This window comes from Molothrus aeneus, chromosome 2 (genome assembly GCF_037042795.1).
Source record: "Molothrus aeneus isolate 106 chromosome 2, BPBGC_Maene_1.0, whole genome shotgun sequence".
Taxonomy (NCBI): Eukaryota; Metazoa; Chordata; class Aves; order Passeriformes; family Icteridae; genus Molothrus; species Molothrus aeneus.
In genome coordinates, this window is record NC_089647.1 from 111,629,650 (window position 1) to 111,656,498 (window position 26,849).

Sequence of the window (26,849 nt, forward strand, 5' to 3'; positions counted from 1 at the left end):
GCCTCCAGCCCCAGCAGCGGCACCGCGGCAGGGCCGGGCTGGAGCTCCCCACACAACCCGGTATTGTCCCGGTGTTGTCGCAGAGTTGTCCCGGTGTTTTCCCGATATTGTGCCGGTATTCTCCCGGTGTTTTCCCGGTATTGTCCCACTGCTACCCCAGTGTTATCCCGGTGTTGTTGCGGTGTTCTCCCGGTATTGTCCCACTGCTATCCCGAAGCTGTCCCGGTGTTACCCCAGTGTTATCCCGGGGCCGCTCCGGGCGGGGCTGGGGGCAGAGCTTAACCATCGTACCACGCCCAGACCACGCCCCTACATGCACCTACCCAATCGAATCGGGTGTGGTCACAGCGGGGGCGTGGCCATCGCGTGTTCCTTCCCGCCCTCACGCCACCCCATTCCCCCCCTCCCTGCCCCGCACGACGCCGCTGTCGCCGCTGTCGCGATGTGGCGCAGCGCCGGCCTCGCTGGCGACGCGCAGGTATCGCAAGCGGCCCGGGGGCGCTCGGGGCTGGCCCTGAGGCCGGGCCCAGCCCGGGGGGGTCCATGCGGCCGTGGGTGCTCCGAGGAGCCGAAGGAGCGGGGGTTGTGCTGTGGTCCTGGGCCTTGCGGGGCCCTGAGGGGGCGATGGCGGGGCCGCAGGGAGAGCGGAGCGTGGTGGGGGCTGTAGGGGCACCCTGGGCTGCGGGGGGTGAGTGGGGAAAGGGCTGGCAGTGGTTCCTCGCTGGGGGCTCTGCCCTGTTCGCCCCCCCCCGACTGGCAGGGAAGGGGGATTCCCGTCCCTAGGCTCACACCAGGCAGGACGTGATGAGCTCAGGTGCGTTACTGGGTGACTTCAGCCCTGTGGAAGGACTCGGTGAAGTCAAATTTCCTACTTCAGGCACCTGCTGTTACTGTAAGGACTGGACAGAAAATTCCTGTTCTCTCCTGTCTGTCTTTAACATACTCCTGTAGTGCAGACAGATGTGGAGAAGCTGCTTGAACAGAGAGAATAAAACTTGTCTGCTGTAGCAGCAGTACTGCCAAGACCTGTGCTTACAGTGGGAACTACAAAGGAGAATCTTCTCCTTGCTGTGTATTTGATATCTCAGCACCAATGATTCCCAGCTGTGGTTCAGCTTCTGGTTCAGTTTCTGCTAGTGAACAGAGCTATTTTTATGTACCAAATTTTGCTCTGTGATTCTGAGGCATGCTGAATTCTCTCTGATATTCATGGTTGCTGACATACAGATGGCATTCCTCTAAAGACTCTTCTTCCCATGTGTTGGTTCCATGCTTTCTGGAGACCTAGATGAGTGGAATTTTTCTAGAGTCATGTCATGTGGTGCTACTTGCCCTTATGAACCTTGCCGTAAGCATATCCTAGATGCAACTTAGAGCTTACAGTTCAAAATAAAGCAAAATCTTCCATACCTTCATTACATCTCTGAACCTGCAGAGGTAGGAGTCACCTGTCCCAAAACTCTGGATTTGAAAGACAGCTGGGAAAGAAATAGAGTAGGAAGCAAAACTGAAAGGAAATGTTCAATCTGAGGAAGTAGGGAAGCAGAAAGAATTGTAGGGAATGGGTGGAGAGGATGACTTCCATTTGTCTTGTGTGTCTGCTCTTGAGAGGACTGTGGGGATGGCACATTTCCAACCTGTTGGAGATGAGATTTTGGGTTGTTAACCATTTCCCTCTGGAATAAAATGTGGTCCATAAAACATCTCATTTTGTCAGCACTGTAATCAGTGCAGTGCAAAGCAGTACTAAGATATAACTTTGCTTTCTGAGAGCATTTTAAGTGATTGATTATTGTAGCCAAAACATGTTAGAACTTTCTTTTTGTTGGTGTGTGTGCATCAGCCTTTTTAACATCCGTCAGAGTCCACATATATGTACATCAGAAATTGGACTTTATGGGGTTTTTTTGCACAGAAATTGCTCTGTAATTTTAAAATTAAACCACATTCTGTTGGAATGTTGAATGAAAATTATTCTGTAGCTATGGTTTGGCAGGAGAGGAAGCTAGTAGTAAACATTTCTGTCTTACCTTGGGATTAAATTTGGTTTAAACCCTGAGACTGGGTTGCAGATGGCTGCAAATAATTTTTGCTCTTCGCAAAAGATAAATTGGTTTGAAAACTGTACAGTTTCCTCCAAAAGAGTTGTTGTAATTAAGGACCAGTATCTTGCAAATGTTTGAATTAATTAAAAAGCTGAGTAATCGTATCCTTTACGACAGTCATGAAACAACAGCTTGGTGTGTGCTGCTCACACTTTAAATTGGGCGTGTTAATTTTTGCAGCATTCCCAGATGCATTGCACACATTTTGGGTGAAGAAACACATGAAGAGAGGTAATGCTATTTACTTAAGGCCACTGTGGCAAAAATTAACATTACAGTCAAAGGGTCAACCTCAGAGACTTTTGGGTTTGATTGCTGGATAGATCTTATTAAAAAGTTACAAATTGCTGAAATTATGTCATAGAGAAGAATATTTTTGTCCAAGAAAAGAAATTGAAGCAGAAAAGCACTACAGGACTGTAACAGTGTCTTTGGTTGGTTGTTGGTTTGTTTTTGTTTTGCTTTGTTGTTTTGTTTCAGAAGGCTGAGACCAAAGAGGAATTTGTAAAAGTTAGGAGGAGGGATTTGGAAAGGCTGACAACTGAAGTTATGCAACTGAGGGATTTCTTACCCAAAATAGTAAATGGAGATATCCTGGGGACATTCCAGAAGCTGGATGCTATTGAATCAAGTGAGTAGCACCATCTTACAGGCTCTTGCATTTTCTGCCAGAACTGCTTAGAACTAACTGTTGTGCTCCAGAAATAGCTGTAGAGTTTGTGGAGCTATTCCAGATTCAACTGTGTTGTTCAGTGACTGCTTCAGTAAATTAATGTGTTTGTAGTGAAGAAAATTACAAGCTGCCTTAGGAATAATCAGACATATCAAATTAATCTTTAAAAATACTTTACTGTGCATATAAAAACATATGTAGTTCAGGCAGTAAGGGAAACTGCATGAGGAACAAAAAGTGTTTTCCTTTTGAGAAAAGGCAAAAACATTTTGTTTTTCAAAAGGTGACTTTCACAGAAAAAAAACCCCAACAAAATGATGGTAAATTACAGTGGGTAAAAATGTGAAGGAAGAGTGAGTTAATCTTGTATTTGGCCTGTCTTGTTTTTTAGCTTGTTTGCTTTACTAATAAAAAGAAGATTCTGTAATAAAAGTCTTTTTATTGCTGTCCCCAAAGTCCATTCTTTCAATGTTGGGTTTCTCTGTGCATTATTTTGTTCAAAAATAACCCCACTCCCAACATGCCATCAGGGCCAAATAAGAGTCAGCTCCATCCCTGGTCTGTAGCTTACCTGCAGCTGTGCAATTTACCTGGATTTGGTTTTCCTGAAAAGACATGGAACAAACACTGAGACAGATTACAGAGTGTGTCTCTTCTAGAATACCAAGTGATAAATAGAAAATTAATTTGCAACAGGCAGCTAAGGAAGAGCAAGGCAGGGCCTCAAGGCCTGTGTCTGACAATGTCATAAAATGGGGCAGAGCTTCCAGCTGCCTCAGTGATCCACTTTTTGGGGAGATCCTTCCATGTCTCAAGCAGTGGGTAGGATCTGGAGGTGTTCCCTCTTGCAAGGCATCAGGGACTGTTTCCAGTTGCATTAGGTGTTCAAGATCCTCAATTAGTTTTTACCTTTTTGTCTTGAGATTCCTCTCACTGATCCTTACATTCCTTGTGCCAGGCATCAGGGAGACACTGTCCATCCAGAGCAGGCTCATGGCATCAACATGGGGATTTTAAGACTCCTTGAAATGTTCTGCTGGCTGCCCAGGGTCCTCTAGGGCAGGACCTAGCTGAGACAGCTTTTGAATTCTCTGGAGTCTTTCTCCACCGTGGAGATTTCTCTTGAGGTGATGAGGTCATTTGTACATTTATTCAGGCTCTGGCCATTGTCTGCCCCTACAACTGGACAAGTCAAGTGGAGACTTTTGCTGCTCCAGTCTTCTCCTACCTCTGCAGCAGGAAATAAGGCAGACTGAAAGGAGGCTTTGGAGCATACAAATCACTAAAGGTTGGACATCATGGGGACACAAGCAGCCCTCACTCTCAGAATGGTGCTGTTTGCTGCATACAGCCTCTTGGTGTGGCATGTGAAGCTCACAGGAGTCCTGGCTGCTCCTAAAGATATTTTTTTTTATGTTGTTCTTACAGAAGCCTAATGTGTGATTTGTACATCTCCAGACTTCCATCAGCTGTTGCAGCAGAGTCTCCTTTCCCTCAAAAAGTGCAGATTACAGTCAGAGACTTTCAACGTCTCTGACCCATTCAGTTGTGAGACTGGTGAAGTCTTGAACAGCTTTGAGAGACCTTGAGATCTTTGCACATTTCCCTGTTGTGTGCAGGTCAATGGGACACCCATTTTCTGTGGCTTCCCAGGGGTGATCTCTGAGATCTGAGCTGGCAATGCTCAATGCAGCCAACACCTGCTTTTCCGGCTGCTGTCAGGGTCTTCATTAAGATTTTTGCCAGGGCAGTTGTTAATTTCTAAAAGAGGGTTCTGTTTTGGTCTTATTACCTTTCTCAGGAGGAGTGCTTGGCTCCAGGAGTCTTAGGAATATAGCTGCAGCAATTTTTTGGTATTATTATGGATATGTTAGTGGAACTCACTCCACTTGGGAAGTGTTAAAAATAACATTTAACATTGATCTGGGATTTGAATCAGTAGAGTTGAAGTTCCATCACTTGTTGGCATTCATCCCTATTGTACTCAGTTCTCCACCTCCCAGAGCCTGGAGATTAGATCTCTGGTCCAGAAAGTCTCCTTGTATGACCTGTAACTTCCTGTGGATGAGACCCAGTCTGCCTCACATCTGAAATGGGGGCCTTCTCTTCTTTCCTGTGCCCAGTGTCTGCTTTGTACTCTCTGCCTTGGGAGCAAATGCCACTTCTTCCTAGAGTCTGATTTACTACAGCAGTGGTGAAGTTACATGGTTTTTAATTTGTGTGAAGGTGCCGTTTCAATTTTTTTGTTGCTCACCCAAGTTGGTAGTAGTGAAAGCTGCTTCTTTCTCTTGAGAGCAAAGGCACAGCTGGGAGAGCTGACTGGGCATAGCAGGAGAGTTTCCACAAATGAGGAACAACTAGAAGTAAGTCTCTTTTCAGCAGCTTCCAGTATTGTCCTTTTTTGCCCCTTCTACATGAAACATTGTGACACCTTAGAGGATGTTCACACATCCTTCTTTCATCTGAAGCCCTTTAAAAACTCCAGGTTGCATTGTGTTAACACTCAGTAGTCATTATTATTCCCCTTCTGGCTCAGGTTTGGTTCTGGGACCTTTGAAGTTTGCTGGTGAAGGATGTGGCATCTTTGTGTGTCTGCTGGCTGGATTCAGGTTGGATCCATCCTCTCAAAGGCTGGAAGTGATTCTTTTCCTTCTGGAGAGCTTGTTTCCTTGCAGGAACAGGATTTTCACTGGATGAACTTGCCTGGCAAGGCTCTTGGCCTGCTGTAGGTAAGCAGAGCATGTTCTACTCCTGCTCAAGACATCTTGCTGTCAGCTTCTTAGGACTCACACCCACGTAGTCAGAAGTGAATGAATCTGAATTTTCTTCACTTGACAGAAGGGAAGTTTCTTGCCATTGACCAGAGGTATCCTCAAAAACTCAATCCATTCCTCCCTTCATTCTTTTCCTTTGGACTGCAGATTGTAAAGTGAGTTGCTCAGAGAGTGTGTCCTGACCCAGAGATGTTTGTCAGCAGTGAACCCTTGCCTCGCCTCTTTGCTTTCTGCTAAAAAGCGTTGTTGGCTTGGAATCACACAAGGGCTGAGTGGAAATATGTTCTGCCTCTTCAGATAAATCAGCCACAAACAGCTTTGCTCCTTTTGTACAGGCTACTCAAAGCAATGTGTGTATACTTCAGATGATAAACTTGTCAATTAGGACCAAAACAGGAAGGTATTTATTTTCAAATCATGTAGAATTACTAAATAGAATGCCAGAAGCCAAGTCCTTTCTTTAATAAGAACATATTGGGATAATTTTTAATGATGTCTTTTTATGATAGAATTTGATACGATTTTTAGTAATTGCATTTAAAAATGCTGTCACATGTTGGGGAAAGTATTCTAAGTATGTTAAGCTGTAGACCAAACTGTCATGTTCAAGGGTATGGTGTTTGAAGTGGGGTGTAATTTATTTTTTTTTAACTAACCAAGGTTACAGTAGATGCTGTTTGGATTTTATTTTTTGGAACTACTTAAACATGTTTCCTTTTTTCAGTACAAATACTAAGCATCCAAGAGTGTGGTTTTTTAAAGTAAAATATAATACACACCTATTATTAAAACTGTCCTTCAAAGAGAATTTTTTAAATAGGCATCATGCTGGTGAAATGGAATGCTTTAAACTTGATTTCTGTTCACTAAAATAAAGTGCCTAAATTAGAATGAATTTCTGATAACATCAGAAATTAATTTTATAAGGAAATAATAAAATTTGCTTGTAACTGACATAATGTTTAAATAGTTTATAATCATGGAATCACAGAATGTGTTGGGTTGGAAGGGATCTTAAAGATCATCCAGTTCTAACTTCATTGCCCTGGGCAGAGACAACTTTGACTAGCCCAGGTTGCTTATACTACTTTATAAATACTGTTTTTAATATTTGGAATAGTTGCTTTTCATTCTTGCTATCCATGTAAGTTGTAAATTGTAGATTGAAACACTCACTTTTGACTACTGTTCGTATTTTTCTTATGTTTATAATATAGTCACTGACTTAGGTGAAATTTCACTCAGGGAGTTTTCATGGAAACCAACAGGAAAACAAAGTAGAAAACTGAGTAAATTTTTTAAAATCTTCTCAACCCTCAGTATTTAACAGCTAGATGTGATTCTTTTAAATCAGAAGTGTTGGTTTGCTTTCTCAGAGCTGTTACCACACAGCAGATTGTGAGATTCCCTTTTGGCCACAGGGAGGTGATCTCGCACAAGCAAACGGCTGAGGCACCTCAGTAAAGTCTCACTTGGTGGATTTCTTTGCTTTAAAGCAGGCCCGATGACCATAATGTGTTCCTTCTTTCTTTTATCTGATTTATCCTGTCACAGGCCTGGAGAAGAAGGAGGAGGAGATAGAGCAGCTGAGAATGGATTGTGAACACTTCAGAGCCCGTTTGGAAACGGCCCAGGCAGATTGCATGAGAGAGAAGAAGGTAGATGTGCTGCCAGGATATTGATATCTGTGTGTTTGAGTTCTAATTACAAAAGCAGAAATTATACAATTTTCATGTCATAAAATGAATCCTCAGCCTCAAAAACAATTTGGGATTTCTATCCAAATAGTCATCCACATCCATATTAACATGTTGAAGGAAAGCACTGGGTATTTGAGAAGATTGTGGCATAGCTGGAATCAAAAGGTCCTTCACAGAATCAGTTATTGTGAATTTAACATTGCTATTACATATTTGCAAAGAGGATAATAGGAGATAGTTCCAGCAGTGCAATGTACAGAATGAAAGCAGCCTCTCTTGGTTTGCTGTGAGCTGTGTACCTTTGTTTAGTGTTAATAGTCTTTCTCAAAGCACCTATTGATCCAATTGCCATGTACAGCTGAGAGTCAAGGAGCAATTTCAGGGCTTCTCTTGCTCTGTCAATATTGTATTTAGTGATTATGAGAGGAGAGATTCTTAACAATTAAGGAATAGCAAAGACACTGGCTTTTCAGACTATCAAGCCATTTGGGTTCAGATGATTCCCTGTGAGAATCAGTGGTGATTATTTGCTGCAAAAGTTCATTTCATTGGAGCCACTTTCAATAGTCAGCAGTTGGGGTTGTACAGCTGGCATTTGCCAGCCTTGGGATTGCACAAGGACTGATGAACCACAAAACTTACTTCATTTTTGAAAAGGAATAACGAAGAGTTCAGAAATGCACTTTCAGTGCATATCTGTGTAGACAAAACACTCTGGAATGAAGTTTGGTATGATGGAATTGTCAATCTGGATATTCCTTATTTCAAAATAAATATCTTCTGGGATAGATGTTGCAGTTCAGCAGTAGGTACAGAGTTCATTTTGCTGTGCACTGAGGTCTTCAGTTGCAGGATAAAAATCCCTGTAAAATTGATTGCTGTTGCTTTAGATATTAATGAAGCAAGTCCCACCCATGATTCTTGTTAATAGTACAAAATAAAGGGCAGGTGGTTTGAGTTTATGATTTCTTTTGGATGAGTTTTACTTAAAGCATGGATAGTTTCCTAGGAGCAGTTATTTTGGTGTTTCTGCTCCAAGCTCTTCTCTTCATGTCTTTGTTGTTGTGCAGCGTGTGGCAGTTGTGTGACTGGGTTCTGTTAAATGCCAGGAAGGTGTATTTCAGTGGATTGTGCTCATGATGTTGTGAAGGCCTTCAGCTTTCAGGATACAACAAGATGGTGTGTGTATATGAGTGACTTTTGTTCCTGTTAATCACTTTTCTGGTGTTTTTCATTTGGTTGCTGTTCTGCTCTAGGCATCCTTGTGTAGAGTTTCTGAATTATTTTCTACATATTTATCTTCTGAAGGAGAAGAAAATTATTCACTGAAACAAACATGGAATAAATGCATTTCTGGTTGAGCAGTGTCCTTTTCTGAGGCCGTCATAAATCAACATTTTGCATTCCAAATTCTCTATGCAGAGCTGTATCACTGGTTAGGGAATTGCTGTGCTTTCTGAACCTGAGCAGAACTTGAAGTGCAGATGTTATTCTTGGCTGATGTCTCCTTTGTCTGTCTTTTTGCAGTTCCATACTTGGGCACTGCTGTGTTCTTGTGCCTTGACCTTTTCCTGAAGGTGGTGGTGTTGCATAGCACAGGGATTACTGGGTGGTGTGAGCTCTTAGGAGTAGTGTTGCTTCCAGCCAGGTTATTTGCTTTTGCAGGCTCTGTTTATTTTCCTGGCTCTTGCATGTACTATTTTGTTTTCCTTGCCTCATTTCTTTGTTCTGAAGTTGCTTTTGATCTATTAAAAATTCTGGCATTTTTTCTGCTGGCTTTGCATGCTTGTTGGGGGATCTAGATGTGGTATTACTGGGTTTTATGTCTTACTCAGTATTAGCATCCAAATGCAAATAAAATGTATTAAAGATACATTTCCCTAAGACTAGGACAGTGTGAAAAAGACAGGGAGAATATAGGGATTAGGCAGGAAGATGCCTGAGGACATTTTGTGGATGCACATGGTGGCAGAATAAGCTGATAGACCTGGCAGTGAGTCATGTAAAAGATGGAATTTGGCTAATTTGCTTAAAAACGATCAAAGTATTAAGAAATAAGAGACTTTTCCTGGGAGTTTCTGCCTATGGAATCAGCAGCAAGTGTCAGTCTTTTGCCTATATGGGTGAGAGAGACTCCAAAGAGTAAATACACACAAAAGTCTGCTTGAGAAATTAAACTTGAACTTCACCAATCCTCACCTGCGTGTTCCATCAGCAGCAGTGCCAATCAGGCTGGTAGGTGTGATCAGGAGGTAGTTGGTGACAGAGCACACACAGCTCTGTACTGTTTGACAGCATATTAGGTAAATTTTCAGATGAGTTTACATTTCTATTCTTTACAAACCCTCAACATGAAGCATTGAGGTGAACCCCAAAACCAACAAGACACTTACAGTCTTGATGACAGTACATGGTTGAAAGTCTTGTTCTGTTTAGCTGCTTTCAAAATTGACATAGAAAAGATTCCTTCTCATTTCCCCATACTTCATCCTGACAGCCAAACACACTGGGAAGGCTGAGCTGAGGAAGGTGTTTTCTGCAGTGAATTTGAAAATATCATGTCTGTAAAATGGGCAGAGTAAAATCCTTCTGTTTTTTGACATTGTGCAATCTGTGATGCTCTCTCAATACTTGAATTAGCATCGTTTTCCTGGACTGGCTTTGGTCTTTCCTTTTTCCTTAATACCATCCTACCTGGAGTTAGCTGGGAGCCCCCACCCATGCTGAGACACAGACTGCAGAATCCCTGCCTTGATCTCCCTGTCTGTGCTGGCTCTAAACCAAGAAGTGCAGCAGCTTTGCTACTCCTGTGGCAGCTATTAGGAAGCCAGTGAGACCTACAATCCTGCCCAATTCCATGATATCCTTCCAGCCAGCTTCTCATGTGATTGGAGAAAATTCTGCCAAATGGAGTTTGTGCTCTGGTTCTGTAGGGTTGATCTGCTCTCTGTTTATGCTTTGTGGCAAGAACCACTTAGCAGCTCACTTAAGTGATCATAGAATCATTGTGCTGTGGAATGGTTTGGGTTGGAAGGGATTTGGAGTTGTGTTACCTCATTCCAGCCCCACAGCTTTCAGTAGATCAGGTTGTTCAGAATCTCATGGATGCACAGTGGTGCCTTGGCTTTCTTGCAATGGAAGGTCCTCCAAATTTAGGTGTGTTTTTTGGGACTCTGTCTTGCTTTATCACTGCTGTTCAGGACTATGCCAACAGAAAAGAGCTGGAAGAGACAACAATATTTATCCTAGATATCCAGCAACTCTTCCATGTTGGCTAAAACAGAAGCCTGTTTTGAAAAACAAAACAACCCTCCCCTCCTGTAAGATGTTTCCTGTATCTTTTGGAAGGTGTCAGGGAAGGCTGGCTCCCGATGCTGAAATCCCTTCTCTCCTGAAGAGACATGGAGCTGTTTGCTCAGGGGGAGATGTCTCCTGCCAGGCTTCTCTAGGTGCCACTCAGTCTCAGGGGGTCACTTGGTTTGACCTTGTGGACAGTTTCTGGTTCCTGTCAGCCTGCACTACTTAGAGACAGCTCAGGAGAGAAGGAATGTGTCTGCAACTGCTCTGGGTTACCCTCTCTTTTCAGAGACGGCCATGATTGTGTTTCTTGTTCTGTCCCTTAGCCAGAAACTTGGTGTGGGAGACGTGAAGTGCAACCAAAATTTCCTTCCGCTGTTCCAGGAGAAGCTGGAGCTGCGGCAGCAGCTGAACGAGGCCAAGCAGCAGCTCCTGCAGCAGGCAGAGTATTGCACAGAGATGGGAGCAGCAGTGTGCACCTTGCTCTGGGGGGTATCCAGCAATGAGGAGGCTGTGAAGTCTATTCTAGGAGGAGTAAGTATGGCAGGTGAATACTGACTCCTGGGAATGCCCTCAGGCCTTTAAAACAAGCACCTTCAAAATAAAGGCCTTGCTGTGGAGTACACTTTGAGGATGTATTTCAGAAACTGTCTGGACAGCAAAAATGTTTTCTGGTTTGCATGTTCTTCGGGAACCATCCATTCTTGTTTAAGAAAGGTTGGAGCTGTGAAGTGTTATGAATAAATGCAGTAATTATTTTTTTGTTAACAAATGAGGGTTATCTGTTTTCCACCACACAAAGCTAAACTGAAGCAAGGCTACAGTTAGCACAATATTTTCATAAGCTAACAGAAGGAGAGAATAGTTCCTGGGCACATGGAATAGTTTCCATGCCTGTGGAGAGCTTGGAGGAGCTATTTCCATGGAGAAAAGACAGATCCATTGATTCTCAACTTCTTTAAACCTTTCTGCTGCCTTAATATGTGAATGACTCTTGGAAATTGAGACCCTCAGTGCTCATGGATCTTATTAAATCATCAATATTAAACATGGGCAAGTAGACTATTTAAAAAAAAAAACAATAACAAACCACAAAACCAGAACAACAACAGTTAAATGACAATGGTAATATTGCAGCTATCATGATTTCACTGCCAAGTGTAGCTAAGCTGATGGAATTAGGAGGGACTAAGGAAACAAGCCTGATAAAAATATGATTTTCATTCTTGACACAGCCAACATGAGAAGGAATTGCTGTATTTAATCTGAGTGAACTGATGCCACAGTTTCTTTTGGCTTGATTTTTCAGCAGCATGATGAACAGCTGAGTGAATAGGATTAGTTCATTATAGTAAGTGGTAAACCAATGTGTTTGTAAGAGTTGTTCTAGTTGGGTGTTCCAAAACACAATTACAACTTTATATATTGGATATTAGAAAGATGTACAGTGATGCCTTATTAATGATAACTTCTGATAATTCCAAATCCAAGCAGCAGCAGTTACTAGAAAAAACATCTGTAAAACACTCTATAAAGGAGCTAAAATTTAAAGAACCAGGCTGGTTGTTGAAAGCAGTCTTAAGTATTAATATTCAGTTGAATTAGTTAAAAACAAAACTGTTGCCAGAAGATTTGTTTGAAGGTAAAAACCCAAGTGTGAAGATGCAATACTTTTGGGGTTAGGTTGGTTTGAAATGCAAACTAGTAATTTCCAGCAGTCATTAAATCCTATTGAACTGCTGTACTTCTGGTGAAGATCAGAGCAACATTTGGGGGCATAATTTTCTTGGGATGGTGCATTTAACACTGTGAGAAACATGCCTGGGCTTGAACCAAGACTCCCAGGAAAAGCATAAATGGATTGTGTGGCATTGTGTCAACCACAGATTGCAACTGGCAGTGAGACAGGTCATTAAAAGATGATGGAGATTTTCATACAACATATTTGGTTTGGGTTATTTTGGGACAAGTTGTACAGCTTGTAGCTTCTTCCCTCCTCCCCTGAGAAGGTGCTGTGAACTATGCAAATGCATGAGAACATCAAGGGTGCTTTGAAACTCTTGCTGATATTTAAGCACATGGGGAAGGTGGCATCAATTCAGAATCATGTCATGCCTTACAGAACAATGCCCCAGCTTTTTTCAGCCTTTGAAGCAATACAGAAGTAGATTTTTCTTCCAGTCCTGTAATGCAACTGGACTGAAATGATGTTAGTGACCAGTATATGTTTTATGTCCATAAGGGTTGGGAAAATCAGAACTTCAGCAGCAGATTTGAAATGTGACACAGGTAGTTCTCAAAGCAGTGGGGGAGAGATGCCTGCTGGCTTTGCCCATGTTCCTAGAGAGAATTTGAAGAGACATTCAGAGAAGCACCATGAGAGAGTTTTCAAGGTTTCCTACCTGCATGTACCAAAAAAAGAAGTAAATTAATTTCCACGAGATTGTTTTGGATGTCTTTCAAAAAGCTTCAGCCAGATATGACAGGCTTCTCACATGGAAATATAACCTGGAGGTTTGATTTCAGAACAGCATCAAGGCTTGCTTCAACTTGAGAAATTTTGGATCCTACAAGGTGTTTTGCTACTTCAGTTGTCTCATATGGTGACAAATGACTTTATATTTAGTGGCAGCAATTTTTCATGTTACCTGGAGCTTTCACACAGGAGTTTCACAGACAGCAGAGGGTTCATTGCACCATGTGAGCTCAAGCACCTTAATGGCTGCTTTCAGAACTGTCCTTATCTCAACATGTGTGGGTGAGACATTCTTCAGTCCCATGAAAATGCCGTCAGGTTAATAAGGGACTGTGCAGAGTGTGCAGTGTTTGCTATTTATAAACCTGATGGGTCTCTGCTGGAACTCAGCACTACTTAAGTAGTGGTTGTGTGGAAAGGAGGATCAGCAGAGAAGGCACCAGTGAAACCTCAAGAGGCTGGCAGATAGATCTCTCTTGTTTTCTGTGCAACATACCAACTACTCAGAGTGCTTAGTACCCTCATGTTCCCATGTGAATGTATATTTTCATAATGACTTATTGGGCTCTTCATTTTCTCTCACACCTCTTGCTTCTTCAGCTATAGTCAGTGCTTCTGTTAAAATTGCTGTTTTTGAGGAGTGGTGTCCTTATAAAAACTACATCCAGCACATGCAGAATTGCACTTATCTTCTTCCTCTTCCTCCATGATGCCTTCACTCCTGTTGTTCTGGGGCCACAGCATCATTTGTGAAGAGTACATCTTTAATGTGGTGAATGTACAGCAGTGGAGGAATAAATAGATGTTACCACTAGCTTTGCATATACTGTGAAAGAAGTAATTTTGCAAAAGTATGAAGATTTTCAGTCACTTTACAAAATGAATAAAAGTTCAGGCATTTCTTGAACTCTCCCGTTGGGTCACTGCTGGGAATGACTAAACGTTTAATCTGCTTCATGAAACAATTGGAAAAATTATTAAAGACACTGGGAAACCCAGCATTATGGGCTCTCTGCCACACAATTTTGGTTATTAAAGCCTTCATCCTCTGTGTGAAATAGACTTCCAGCAGTGTTTTACTAGTCAGAATTACCAATAAACAGAAACAGGTCTCTCCATCCTTCTTTGTGGACTCTGCACCTCAGGCCAGGCTCTTTGACCTGCCCTGAGCTTTGTACCAGGTAGTGCTCCCTCAGCTGAGATGCCCCCAAATAGAGCAGGATTGCAGCTGGGGGGAAAAGACTGTCCCAAATTACAGCTGTGCTCCTGCTCATGTGCTCTGCTGTGGTGATTATTTTTTCTCATGTGACATGGTTGACTTAAGTTCAGCCTGTGACCCAGGAGAGACCTCCATTTCCTTTTCCAAGGAACTTCTGCATAGCCTGTTAGTGTTATTGAGCAAAAATTAACGAGTCCTATTAGGATCCATTTGAATTCTGCTTTTTATTCTGGGGACTTCATTGTTTTCTTAGGAATTTCATGTTAAGTCTCCAATCTTCAGCTGATTTTGACAAAAACTACTGCAGTAGGCCAGGGGAATGTGAAGCACCTGGTGCAATTACTGCAAAACAAAGAGATAACATTCTTACTTCTGATAATAAGCTTTAATTCTGCTGGTTGATTATGTTATTGTGTGCTTAGGAGGTAGATATGCAGTAGTTCAGTTTTATGAATAAATGTGGTCTTGAGTAGTTTCCTGTTTTCTTCTAAGGTAATGGTTTCAAATATTAGGGGATCAAGCATGTCACTCAGTGAATACATGGTATTTTCTGTTGTTTATTGAAGTAACTGGATGTTTTAATAATTTGGAAGATCGACCAGTTTTACTGTAGCATCTAATAATTATGGTTGCTGTAGTGTGTGTAATCTTTCTTCTCCTCCATACTTGCAGAGTAAAGCAGTAAAGTTTTTCACAATCACTGCCCAGACCATGGAGAGCTTTGTGAAGTCATTAAGTGAAGACATGAAACAGCAGGATTTGGATTCTGAGGAAAATCAGTTTGTATTAGCTTTGGCAGGGATTGTAACAAGTAAGTTAATGTTGTGTCTCAGAATAGCATTCCACACCTGCTGGGAATGTGTATTACCTCATAGGAGCTGCAGTAAATGCAACTTTTCAAAGTTAAGTTGTCGCCGTTGATACCTTGGGTGACTTTCTGGTTTTCCAGCAAATTTTGTTACTGACACTTCTGTTACAGGCACTTCTGTGCTGCCTGTGACATTGTTAAGGACTAGATGGGTAAGAGCTTTTCAGTTCTGAAATTCCCAGTTGCATCCCTCAGTCTGGAATGAAACAAGGACCATTGTACCAGTCCTGTATGCTCACATTAGTTTGTACACATTGAGCAATTTGCTTTGTGAATCACCAGTGCCGCCAACATCTACAAGATTACAGATTGCAGATGGTGCAAGTAGATCAGCCCCAGTTTAAGGCAGGGGCTAAGGATTTTGAAAGTGCTTAAAAATGTTGCTAGTCAGATACACCACACTTTGACTGTATAAGAGAAGGTTATAAATCTGACTTCCATGCTGAATATATTTTTTTAGGTCCAGAAAATAAGTAAAAAGCCACATATCTGTTGTAGAATGACTGTGCTTGCTTTGGGAGGCTGTGAGGCTGATATATCATCTGAATTTCTCTGAAACTAACTATCAAAATGACACTAAAGACATGATGCAAGATAGACAAAACAGTGGGTATTGGTATAAATAAGTGATTCTTGAATGAGCAGCTTTTCTGATTGTGGGATTTTTAGATGTCAATAAAGATAAAATAATTAAATTATGATTTGATGCATTATGCCACTGTACTGAGTAGGGGGCAGATATAAGAGAAAATAATAAAGGAAAGTCTGCTTTGGAACAGTAGCCTTTGCAAATAATTTTGTCTTTTGGTTTGTGCTTGAATAATGCCACACTTGCAGAGAGGTAGAAAAAAAACCAACTTTTGAGTAGATGTTCATAAGAGTTTTGGTTGTGTGATGTGCCAGGTGTATTGAATTGAGTGGCTGTAAAACTCTGCAATCCTGTTCCTTCAAAGTGGAACCTGTAATGTTCAGCTTTGTTTCAGTCAGACACTACCTGTGGAAGAATAGAGCCTTTTGTTTCACAATTTACTGTGTTGCTATTGGGACACTGGGCATTCTGAATAAATGCTTTGTTTACCAGTGCAGAATTTTGAAGGAGCTTGAGCAGTGTTTGTTGTTCTGTATTTACTATGTGGGTGAATGTAGTCTGAAATTTATATCAATGCTCATAGGTAAATGTTCATTCTTCACAGCTGACCAATCTTTTTAGTGGTCCTGATAATTAGCAGAAACTCCTGTTTGAAACATAACTGTTGGTGATGTTTTGGGCTTTCCCACAGATGTGGCTGCTCTGGCATGTGGCCGCGAGTTCCTGGTCAGTTCCAGTCGGGAATTGCTGGACACGATGATTCATCTCCTGGGAGACATGAAGCCAGGACTCTGTAACAAATTCAAAGTGTATGTTGACTTTTCTTGCCCCTTTCAAATGAAATGCATTATCTTGCAGTGCAGCTCAAGTAATTACAGTAGTTTTCCCACTCTCCCATTATTCCTTTCCTGCAGAGGAAACATAATTTTTGGAAGCTCTTTTCCCAGTAGTGTTCCTTGCAGATATACTGGGGTTGGCTACAAAGCTTTATCCAGGTTTTGTCTCTTGGGAAGTCTCTTCAGCACCATTACATTGTAAAGGTGAGCAGGGGTGCCCTCTTCTAGCTTGGGAGGGGGTCATGAGTTTGGTGTGAAATAAGGAAGGTGTGAGGTCAAGTTTTACAAAGAAGATAATAGGAGATGTGAACTCATTTTTATTCCCTCCTAATATGAAGTGTAAAATGTCACATGTCCTTAGTCAAGAAAGTGAGTTATGGAGCTGCTAAGAGCAGAAATTAAATCATTTTAGGCTCTTTAGCAGCCAGATTCACCACACACTTCAGTTTGTAAGAGGCAATGCCTGTAAAGTGACCTTGCAATACAGCTCTAAAGTCAAGGCCCTGTTGCACAGTTCAGCTACTGCAAAAGTGCTTTTCAGCTGATGGAGAGATTAAATAAACAATTGTCTTTGCCTTTTTCTCCTAGACCTTACAAGCTGAGGGTATATGGCCTTGGCTGAGCAAATTACTGTGGCTTAACAAGTGGCTCATCTGCTGAACTGTGGGCACTGGTCCTGTACACCTGGTTCATTTGTTCATGAAGGTGGTTTGAGCCACTGTGGTGGTTTTTTCATAAATACACAACCAATTCATGCCCCAGGCAGCTGTCACAGCTCAGCTGACAAACAGCAGCCCTGTCAGCTACAGTAACTTGACCACATCCAGGCACACATTTAGGCAGGTTGGATGTGATAGCCATGAAATCAGGCTTGGTGTCACTTTGGAGAGGTTTTATCTTGCCTAACCTCAGTGTCAGAGAGGGGGATGTCAAGCATTTGCTGCCTGCCTGGGCTCCTTCCCACACTCACTGGTGCTGTCAGGTGATGGCTCATGTGAGGGGGAGCAGGTTGCCCTCTGTAGGTGTTTGCCTTTCCCTGTTGGGTGGTGAGGGCAAAGCTGAGCAGCCTGTGCTGTAGATAGTGACTTGATGATTTGAGATCAGTTTTTTACTCTGTTTCCCAAGCACTGGGCTTGAAGGTCAGTGGTAGGGGTTTTTTGAGAACATCCCAACTGAAAGAATTGTATGAGGATCTCAGTTTATGGAAAAAAAGGTAATTTGTGCCTTCATGTGTATAAAAAAAAATCAAACCAACCAACCAACCAAAAAACAACCCTGAAAAGAGGATCCATGCTGTTTCAGCATCTGTAAATGGGGTAAAAATAAAAGAGGACTTTGAGAGGAGGAGGGAAGATGTTCCTATGCACACACTCTAAATTTCAGGTGGATATGTGTCTATGGGTCCAGATAAACTATTTTTGATCATTTCATATTGTATTAATGTAATTGGATTTGAGGGCCTCTCTTTTGAGTTTATATTTTGGGTTGCTTGTTATTACACTTCAAAATCTGCCTGCTTTGCAGAAGAATTACCCATGGTGCTGTAAACTTGGCTGCCAGTACAGCACTGCTGGTAAAATATGCATAGAACACTCCCATGAGGTAGCAAGGAATTCAACAGGGGCCAGTTTGGTAGGCTAACAAATGGAGGGAAGTTTGGAAAAGAGGTTGCTCAGGGTGGTTGATGAGTGAGAAATACAAAGCATGTGTTACAATAGCTTGAATGCAGTGCAGTGATGATATTTTCTGATTCCCACAGAACCAATATTTTTTTTCCTTACTCTGAACTTGCCATTGGATTAAAAAAAAAAAAGAAAAGCTGTATTCTGACATTAGAGGAAATGCCATAAAGGACATTTCTTCATGGTCTTGTCAGAGAATGAGGGAGGCTGATTTGCTCAAATGTTTTAGTGCAAAATGTTTCCCTGTGTTTGTCTTTCATGTCCATAATAAAAAAAAAAAGCCTTTTTATTTTTAAGAGCTCTGTATGTGTCTTGTCCCTGTTCAGTTTGAAAACTTGTTACTAACTAAGACTATATTTTTTTCTTATCCTTCTGGGGAGTTTTACAGTTTCCCAGCCCAGAAAAGAAGGGTTTTGGAGGGTTGGTTGTTTTGTTTTTAAATTGTTCTTTGCATGTAAGGATTTTTAGCTGCTGGTTAACCTTAATCAGCATTTTCATAAGCAGATGTGTCAGATGAACTCCCTTTTCTCCTCCCATAGGGAGCATAAGCCAGGACAAAATGAAAGACAGCTGTGAGACAATGATATGAAGGTTGCCATAAATTCTAGTGCAATTTCAAAGTTAGGTGAAGATGGACTCTGCAGTTATCATAAATAATGTTTACACATACATTTATATACATATTCATACAGACAGATACATTTTTAAAACTACACCTCACAGATGAAAATGTCTGTTCATTATTCTGGAAATGCAATGTATTTTTCTTAAAACATCACCATGGTGTTGCATGAGAAGACATCAACTCATAATCCAGTCAGTTGAAGAAAAAATTTGGCTTTTAATTTTAAATGCTGTGGTTGTCTTTTGCTTAGTTCTGAGGTTTTACAATTATTTTCTAGCTTTTATTTTCAAAAATATTTTTCATTGCTGTGTGACAAATCAGGGGAAACCATGAGTCCAGTTCTACACACAGCAGTATCAAAGTAAGCTGATAAAGAGAGGGGTTCTCTTTTCTTGTTCTACCTATCCTGTGTTTTGTTTGGATGAATATATAAACAAATAAATTACAGGGAGAGCCTGTTGCTTACTCCCAAACTGCTGTGATATCCACTGTAGTCTGTGAGTATGGAATAAATATATCCCAGGCATCAACCTGAGTGCTGAGACTGAAATCTCAAGGGTGTCCTTGCCTTTCTGAAATAGCAGACGTGAAAGACTTCAGGTTTTTCTTCTCATTAGTGTAGGGTATGTTCAATGTTTGTAATTGTTACACAGTCAATAAACATTTACATCATTGTAGCTGTAATTAAATGGTTAAGAACATTTAACTTTGCTTTTGTGGCAGTTGAAAGTAGCCAGTAAAGAGATATATTTAAACATAATAGTACATCTTACATACTAATCCCATGTATTAGCAAGACAAGAAGGGGCTTTAGCTGTGCATTTAGTTCTAGATTTTAAAGAAAGCATTGACAGGTACAGTAGTACAAGATGTTAATTAAATTTGGCTTGTCTAAGTAGGAAGAGTATGAAATGCATAATCAAGACTCACTTCACATTTTAGAAAAAAACACCAGAAAGTATTGTTTATCCAGTAATCATTTGTGTCAGGTTTGCTTCAATAAGCACTTTTGCAACTATTATTACAAAAAATATTTACTAAAATGTGCTGATACTGGAGGTGAAAGTGGTTATAAAGGGCCTGGAAATGCTTCTCTGTTGTGCCTAGGTGAGTGTGTTTAAGTAAATATGCTGTTATATATTAATATGCTACTGCATTGGCTTGTGGGGTGTTACAGCACTCCAAAAACCTCAGCACTTCCCTGCATCACCAGCACCAGTCCCTTTTGTCTGCACAAAGCAAACAAGTGAAATAAAAATACAAACAGAGCAGCGCCTTTTTACGTCACTTTATTTCTAACTGCAAATGTCAAACAGATTAAGGGTAAAAGACATTCTCAAGAAATGTTAACATTGCCATTATAAGATGATGGTTTATTGATCATTTCCATTCTGGGTGATTATAGGTAGTGCTGTGCTCTTTTGTCAGGGCTTGTTCTGGAAGGCCAGAGCTGCAGGGGCTGGATGAAAAGCAATGTATGGCCTTTACCAGCTGCAATTTCAGATCCAGAGCACCTCTCCCTGCTTGGCAGTGGCCACTGGTGCAGTAGATTTAATAAATCTGCTCTTCCTTCCTTCTCCTCCTTAATAATCAAACTCAGAGCACAGAAATGACAGCTCTTAAAGTTTAGTCTGCAATGGGTCACTGCCTTTTCTGCTTTCTGGAGGTGTCCACAGAGTGTCCAAAAGTCTGCTGGTGGCATAGGAGCTTAAGCCATCAGATCTTGTTTGAGAATTGGATGTGAGGTGTGAAGTCCATTTGGAATTATCATTTCCCTTTTGTTTGGACATAGTGGCAGTGACACACGGGTTTATCTCAGGCATGAGAGAGAGCAGTAGCCAAGCTGGCTCCTGAACAGAGAACATTCCAGCCCCTCCCTGAGACCTTCTTACTCTTTTCCACATGTTTGGAATATGTGGTTTAACAGTAGAAACAAAGGTTTGCACAAGATTGTTTATATATAATTTGAGATTTATCTCGGTTACCAAAATATAAACTATTAGCTCAGGCTTCTGCATTGGTACATACTTGACATAATGGCAAAAGGTGCTGAAGCATGCAAAGAAATCAAAGGCCCTCAGATCTCCTTTCTTTCATTTCTAGGCTAATGCTAATGTCACTTTACAATGTGAGTATCAACTTGAAAGGCTTGAAGTACATCAGTGAAAGTCCAGGTTTTATTCCCCTGCTTTGGTGGCTGTTGAATGGTAAGTTGCTCTGAGAACCTTGTAAACTGTGACTTTCAGAACTTTGTAGAATTGCAATAGATGTTGCAAACAACAAACCAGAAATTTATATCTGTAACCTGATTAGCTTTTGACAGAATAAAAGTAAACATAAAGGGCAGATTGCTGGAGGGAGAAGATGTGTATTTCCCACAAAAATTTTGACACTGTTTGTAATACTCCATTAATGTGAAGTTTAAGGGTGAGAGATTTAAGAAGAGGGAATGGAGAAATTTGGTGAAGTAGTTTTTAAAAAAGCCACTTGTTTCTTGATACTAACTTTAAAATAAACCTTAAGGGGAAACCACATATCAGTTCACTACCATTAGCAGAGGAAAATGTACACATCTGGGGGGAAGAAGCCAAGTCTGTAACTTCACTGACCCATTGCAAAAGTGTCTCTTTCTGAAGAGAGGCTTTGTGCTCTAATAGGATTTGGGGCTCCAGGGCTGGAGAGCTATTCCCAGCTGTGCCTTTGGCCAGTGCAGGACTCCAAGGACGTCAAGGACTCGTGTTGTCACTGTCAGGTGCATGAGTGACATCAAGGCTCTGCTCTTTGGGAGGTTTCAAATCCCTGAGCAGGAGCCAGCAGGGATTGACGTGGGACTGGGCTGGCAGCTGTGCACAGCTCGTGAGGGACAGCAGGGGGACAGAGCTGTGACACTGCCCTGCCTGTGCTTTCTCGAGATTTATGAGGAGATTTTGGTGTGCAGACAGGACTGGGGAGGTTAATTATCCCTCTGTGCTGCTTAAACCTTGCTGGAGTATGACTGGTAAATACTTAGAGCAGCTGAAATGAGGGAGATTGCATCTGCTTTTTCCAGACATCATTTTGTTGCTGAGTTTTTGAAAAAGCTTTGGTTAGGGTTGGTAAACTGAAAGCTATTTGTGTAGCTTATGGTTCCCTTAACTGTTTTACAGAAAATGTAGCTGCTCAAGCTTTTCATCAAATAATTTCCTGCTGTGAAATGCCACAGGCTCTCTCTTCCAAGGTCTCAGGAAATTAAGTAATCCTTGTAAGGGAAAACACCATTTCTATAGGGATTTTTAATATATTTTGGTAAAAATGGGATCCTCAGAGAACATCAAATACATGGTCCTTTGTTCAGCTGTGCTTTGAAATTTTACATGTCTTAGTCCAGGTTTTCCTTTTAATTTATGTTGGCTAATATATATATATAAGCTGTTCTAACAAAAAATACCAACCCAATACACCCTCAAAGAATCCTGTCTGGCTATGAGTTCCCAAATATGCCCTTCCAATTGTTGTGATAAAACAAAAAGGTAATAATTTGATGCAGTTTGTTGTCTGAAAAAGGCTCCTAGGTCAAGTAAGAGGATGAAATGGGAAACATTTATAATTAATTTGCAGCTACTAATGGAAATAATAAATAGAAAGTCTACTCTGCAATTTGGAAGTGCTAATTGCTTATGGCTGGGTTGTATAAAGAAGGATGATCATGGCTAATTCTTTAACTTTTTGATAATAAACTTCTCCAGTTACAGCAAGGGAGGAAGATTCTCCGATGAAGCACTTCTGCAGGTTCAGATTCCTGACTTTGGAGGAAGTCTGCTTTCTGTCAAGAGAGAGCTGCCAGGTTTGGGTATCAGATGAGGGGTCAGATCCAAGACCTGATCTTGTTCCCATCATTTTGTGTGGGATCTCCATAGTTTTCCAACATTTAATCTATTTCTAAATGTCTCTACTTGGAAAATTCAGCAGCTTCCTCCCACTCTTGCTCCTCTCCTGTTTCCTTGACCAGCATCTTCAGGTCCTGCTAGCCAAGATTCAGCTCACAAATACCTGGAGCTGCCACAGTATAAGGTCCTGTTTTTCCATGCAGGAGAGTAGAGCACTACCCTGTGCTGGCAGAGTATCCTGGATGTGCTGCCTGCCTGCAGGAAGCTTCTTCAAAGCCTGTTTTGATTAAGGCTTATGACATGACAGCTTTCCAGATTTGTATGCTTTTATCACCATTCCCACTAAGAGAGGCCCCAGAAATCATCCTCTGATTTTATTTTTTTTTTATTTTCAGAGAATCATCCTGTTTGCTTTTCCATTGTCAATCTCCAAATGTCCATGACCTCAGCCTGTACATCAGGCCCATCCTTCTCCCACTGCCTTGTATGCAGCTGATAATTCCCTCAAACTCCTTCTCTGAGCTCTTAGCTCTTAGCTCTGCCTTTCCTTGTCCCCTGAAGAAGAATGTCTTTCCCATTAAATGAAGAGAGGAAAAGAATTGACTCTATTCTCTTTATTTCCCTTTGTTGTATCTGAGGCAAAGAGGGATTTGATTCAAGTTGTCTCACAGCATTTTTGAAGAGACAGAAATGTGCCTCGATGTTGAATACACCACTTGGAAGAGAAAGAAGGGAAAAAATCTAATAAAGGTTCCTAGTGGAGTAAGAATGTTAACAGCAAACTGTCCTGCTGTCTTTGGGAAACCTGGATGAGCTGGTGTGACTTCATGTTCACTAACAAGAATTAATACTGATCATAGGAGAAAACCAAATGTTTGACACATTTTTTGAAAATAATGCAGGTCTCTGTAGCTGTATCACTTCATGAAGTGGGCTGTCTTTTTCTTCCTTTTTTTCCTTTGCCTTTTTAAAACTTTCTAAAAGATGGACACCCTTTAATAACGAACACTGATCACTGAATCCTCTGTGTAGGTATCAGCTGTGCCTGCCTACACCTTCCCAGCCTGGCACCAGCATAAAGCACATGAATGATGACTCAGATTTCTGTCCATGGAGCAGCTTGTGGGATCAGTAGAGTTCTCCTCTTGTGGAGCACCATTTGTTGCAGAGCAGCTGTTCCCATCTTGGACAAAACAGGCAGCTTTAGTTTCCTCCATCAGCTGCTGTCCTTGTGTTGGTGTCCTGGCTGAGAGTTTCACATAACTGTCAGATTTAAAGAAGCCCTGTCCTCAGCCACAGAAAAAGAAGCCTGTATCATATTGGGTAGAAATTCACCTGAGATTTGTCAGTATTTTTTTTCTGGTGTTTTCCATCTAAAGATGCAATAAGACCTCCATTCTCTAACTCCCAAAGAAGTGTATTGGAACATTACTCTGCCAAGGATCTCTTGAAGAATAAGAAATAACAGTCAGCTGAGGTATTAATAATAAAGACTAAATTTAAAATTTTTCAGTTTTGATCATGCAGAACATCTGCCAGCAAATGAGTGCTGGAGAAAAGGAGTCTAGGCTCTTCTCTGCTTTCTGGTTGGTTGGGTTTTGTTCTTTATTTTGTTTTTTTCCCACTTTTCTTTGAATGCAAGCAGTTTAAAAAATTTGTCTCTTTGGATACTTGAGAAAGCATGGAATTCAGAGACACTTTGTCAGTGACATTTCTTGTCTATAGCTGGGAAATTGCTCCAGGTACTTCATTAAACAAAACACAAAAAGAGAAATAGGACTAATTTTAGATCTTGCCCTTCAGTTTCCTCCACCACAGTTCCATGTGGAAATCCAACCTTGTTTATCCAAATTCTTTGCAAATGATGGTCTCTATTAGAAATGCTTGTATGAAGCACATTCTCACTCTGCTGCCTGCACCCTCAATATTTGCTTTTCATTACTAACTCTGAAGGTTTTCTGTCTGAATTTGTTATGGCTGTGAGAGCTTTTGAAATTTCAGGTTATTTGCATGGCAGCCTGTTATTTAAATACATCTGGACAAACAGAACCATCATATTTATAAACTGATGTCTGTATTAAAACAAATTTTGGTTCATAAATCAAACCCAGTCTTTCAAGTGCTCAACAATTTCATCCTCTTGTCATAGAACCATAGAATATGCTGAGTTGGAAAGGACCCATCAGGATCATTGAGTCCAACTCCTGACCCCACAAAACATCTCAAGAATCCCACCATGTGCCTGAGGATGTTGTCCAAATGCTCCTTGAACTCTGGCAGGCTTGGGGCTGTGACAACTTCCCTGTGGAGCTTATTCTAGTGCCCATCTACCCTCTGGCTGATACCCAACCTAAACTACCCCTGATTCATCTTCATGTTGTTCTTCAGATGATGAAATTAATCTTAAGGAGAGGATTGCCCTTTAAGAGCACATCCATTTGGGTAAATGCAGGGATGTCAGCTCATCCCTGAGCCTCAGTTATCTAGGATGCTGGAAGAGTGGCCAGGGCAAGTCTCATGGAGTGCTTGCCCTTTTCCATACTCAGCTGCTCGCCCACATGGAGCTCTGGACCGTCCTTGCCATCTGAGCAGGAGCTTCTTGACAGGGTCCTTGCCCTGCCTAACAGCTCGTGCAAATTGATGTTCTGTGAGGAGCAGTCTTACTCACCAGCTACAGGGCTCTGTGCAAACTCCTGTTCACTCCCATCCCCTGAGTAGAGGCCAGGCAATTTGGGACTGAATTGCTGCTTCAGTTTGGATCCTAGGAGTCTCTCTTAAGGATTTCCCTGATAAAAGCATGACAAACATGTCTCTGTAGGAGAGTGGGCAATTCTCCTTAGCTGAACTCCATGTGGGAGCAAGCCACACAGCCAGGGAGGAGACTGACAGAAACCCAGCTGTAACACAGGAGCTGGGGCAAACATTTTGCAGAGAGAAAGTGTATTTGTGTCTGTAAGAATTGCAGCAGCAAAGCTTGGCCTTTTTTTTCTACTTCGGTGTTCTCCCTGCTCCTTTCCCTCAGAGCATCACAACATTTCTTGTCTCCTCAGACCCATCAATAGTATAGAAATGTCTGGAAAACTGCTGTTGCAGATGCTGCCTCAGCCCTGCCAGCACTGAAATGCAAAGAGATTTTACTCAAGGGAAGCCATGGCTGTGGCTGTCTCTGTTGGATGTGCTGTGATCACAGAGAGTCTGACAGGCTCATTACAAGGAAAGGCTGAGAGGCAGATTGCTCCTTCCTGCTGAAATCAGACAGGAATTGAATTGAAACATATCTACAGCAGTGCTGGGAAGCTTTTGAAATTATGAAGTCATAGAATGATTTAAATTGGAAGGAATCTTAAAGAGCATCTCCTTCCAACCCCCTTACTATGGGGAGGGACATCTTTCCACTCGACCAAGTTGCTCAGAAGTCCATCCAACCTGAATTTGAACACTTCCAGCAGGGATGAGATATCCATAGCTTCTCTGGCCAACCTGTGCCAGTGTCTTATCACACACATAGTGAGGAATTTCTTCATAATATTTAATCTAACCCTTCCCTCTTGCAGTTTAAAGTCATTGGCCCTTGTCCTGTCACTACATTCCTTTGTACAAAGTCCCTCTCCAGCTCTCTTGTAGCTCCTTTAGGCACTGGAAGAGGCTCTAAGGTGTCTCCAAAGCCTTCTCCAGGCTGAGCAGTCCCAAATTTCTTGGCCTGTCTCCATAGCAGAGGTGCCCCAGCCCTCTGATCATCCTTATATCCCCCCATATCGCACTCCAACAGATCCAACAGATCCTCTTATATTGTGAGCTCTGGGGCTGGAGGCAGCTCTGCAGGTGGGGTCTCACCTGAGCAGGGCAGAGGGGCAGAATCCCCCCCTCCCCTGCTGCCCACGGTGCTTTGGATGCAGCCCAGGACACTTTGGGCTTTCTGGGCTGTCAGTGCACATGGCCAGCTCATATTCAGCCTCTCATCCAGCAACACCCTGAGTGCTTCTCCTCAGGGCTGCTCTCAATCCCCCAGCCTGTGCTTGTGCTTGGAATTGCCCTGACCCATGTGCAGGACCTTGCACTCGGCCTTGAGAACTTCTGTGCTCTTGTACACAGGCACAGCTGTAAACAGGGTGCTGGCAGTAAATCTTGCATTCAGGTGG

General features: G+C 41.8%; 1 protein-coding gene across 5 annotated transcripts in view; it reads left to right on the plus strand.

Annotated features, from left to right (window-relative positions):
• The first annotated feature begins 391 nt into the window (after positions 1-391).
• The window catches only part of HSF2BP (heat shock transcription factor 2 binding protein), a 93,872-nt gene continuing 67,414 nt past the window's right edge, over positions 392-26,849 (plus strand). For 3 of the 5 annotated variants that reach the window (XM_066571676.1, XM_066571675.1, XM_066571672.1), the window contains exons 1-7: positions 392-478; positions 2,586-2,736; positions 7,107-7,210; positions 10,934-11,083; positions 14,917-15,055; positions 16,393-16,510; positions 20,948-21,051. In XM_066571676.1, coding sequence (XP_066427773.1) covers positions 443-478; positions 2,586-2,736; positions 7,107-7,210; positions 10,934-11,083; positions 14,917-15,055; positions 16,393-16,510; positions 20,948-21,051 — 802 coding nt within the window. In that variant the 5' untranslated portion in view covers positions 392-442. Of the gene's footprint in view, positions 479-1,025; positions 1,438-2,585; positions 2,737-7,106; positions 7,211-10,933; positions 11,084-14,916; positions 15,056-16,392; positions 16,511-20,947; positions 21,052-26,849 lie in introns of those variants that run through there. The other 2 variants (XM_066571673.1, XM_066571674.1) reach the window with 2 other exon arrangements.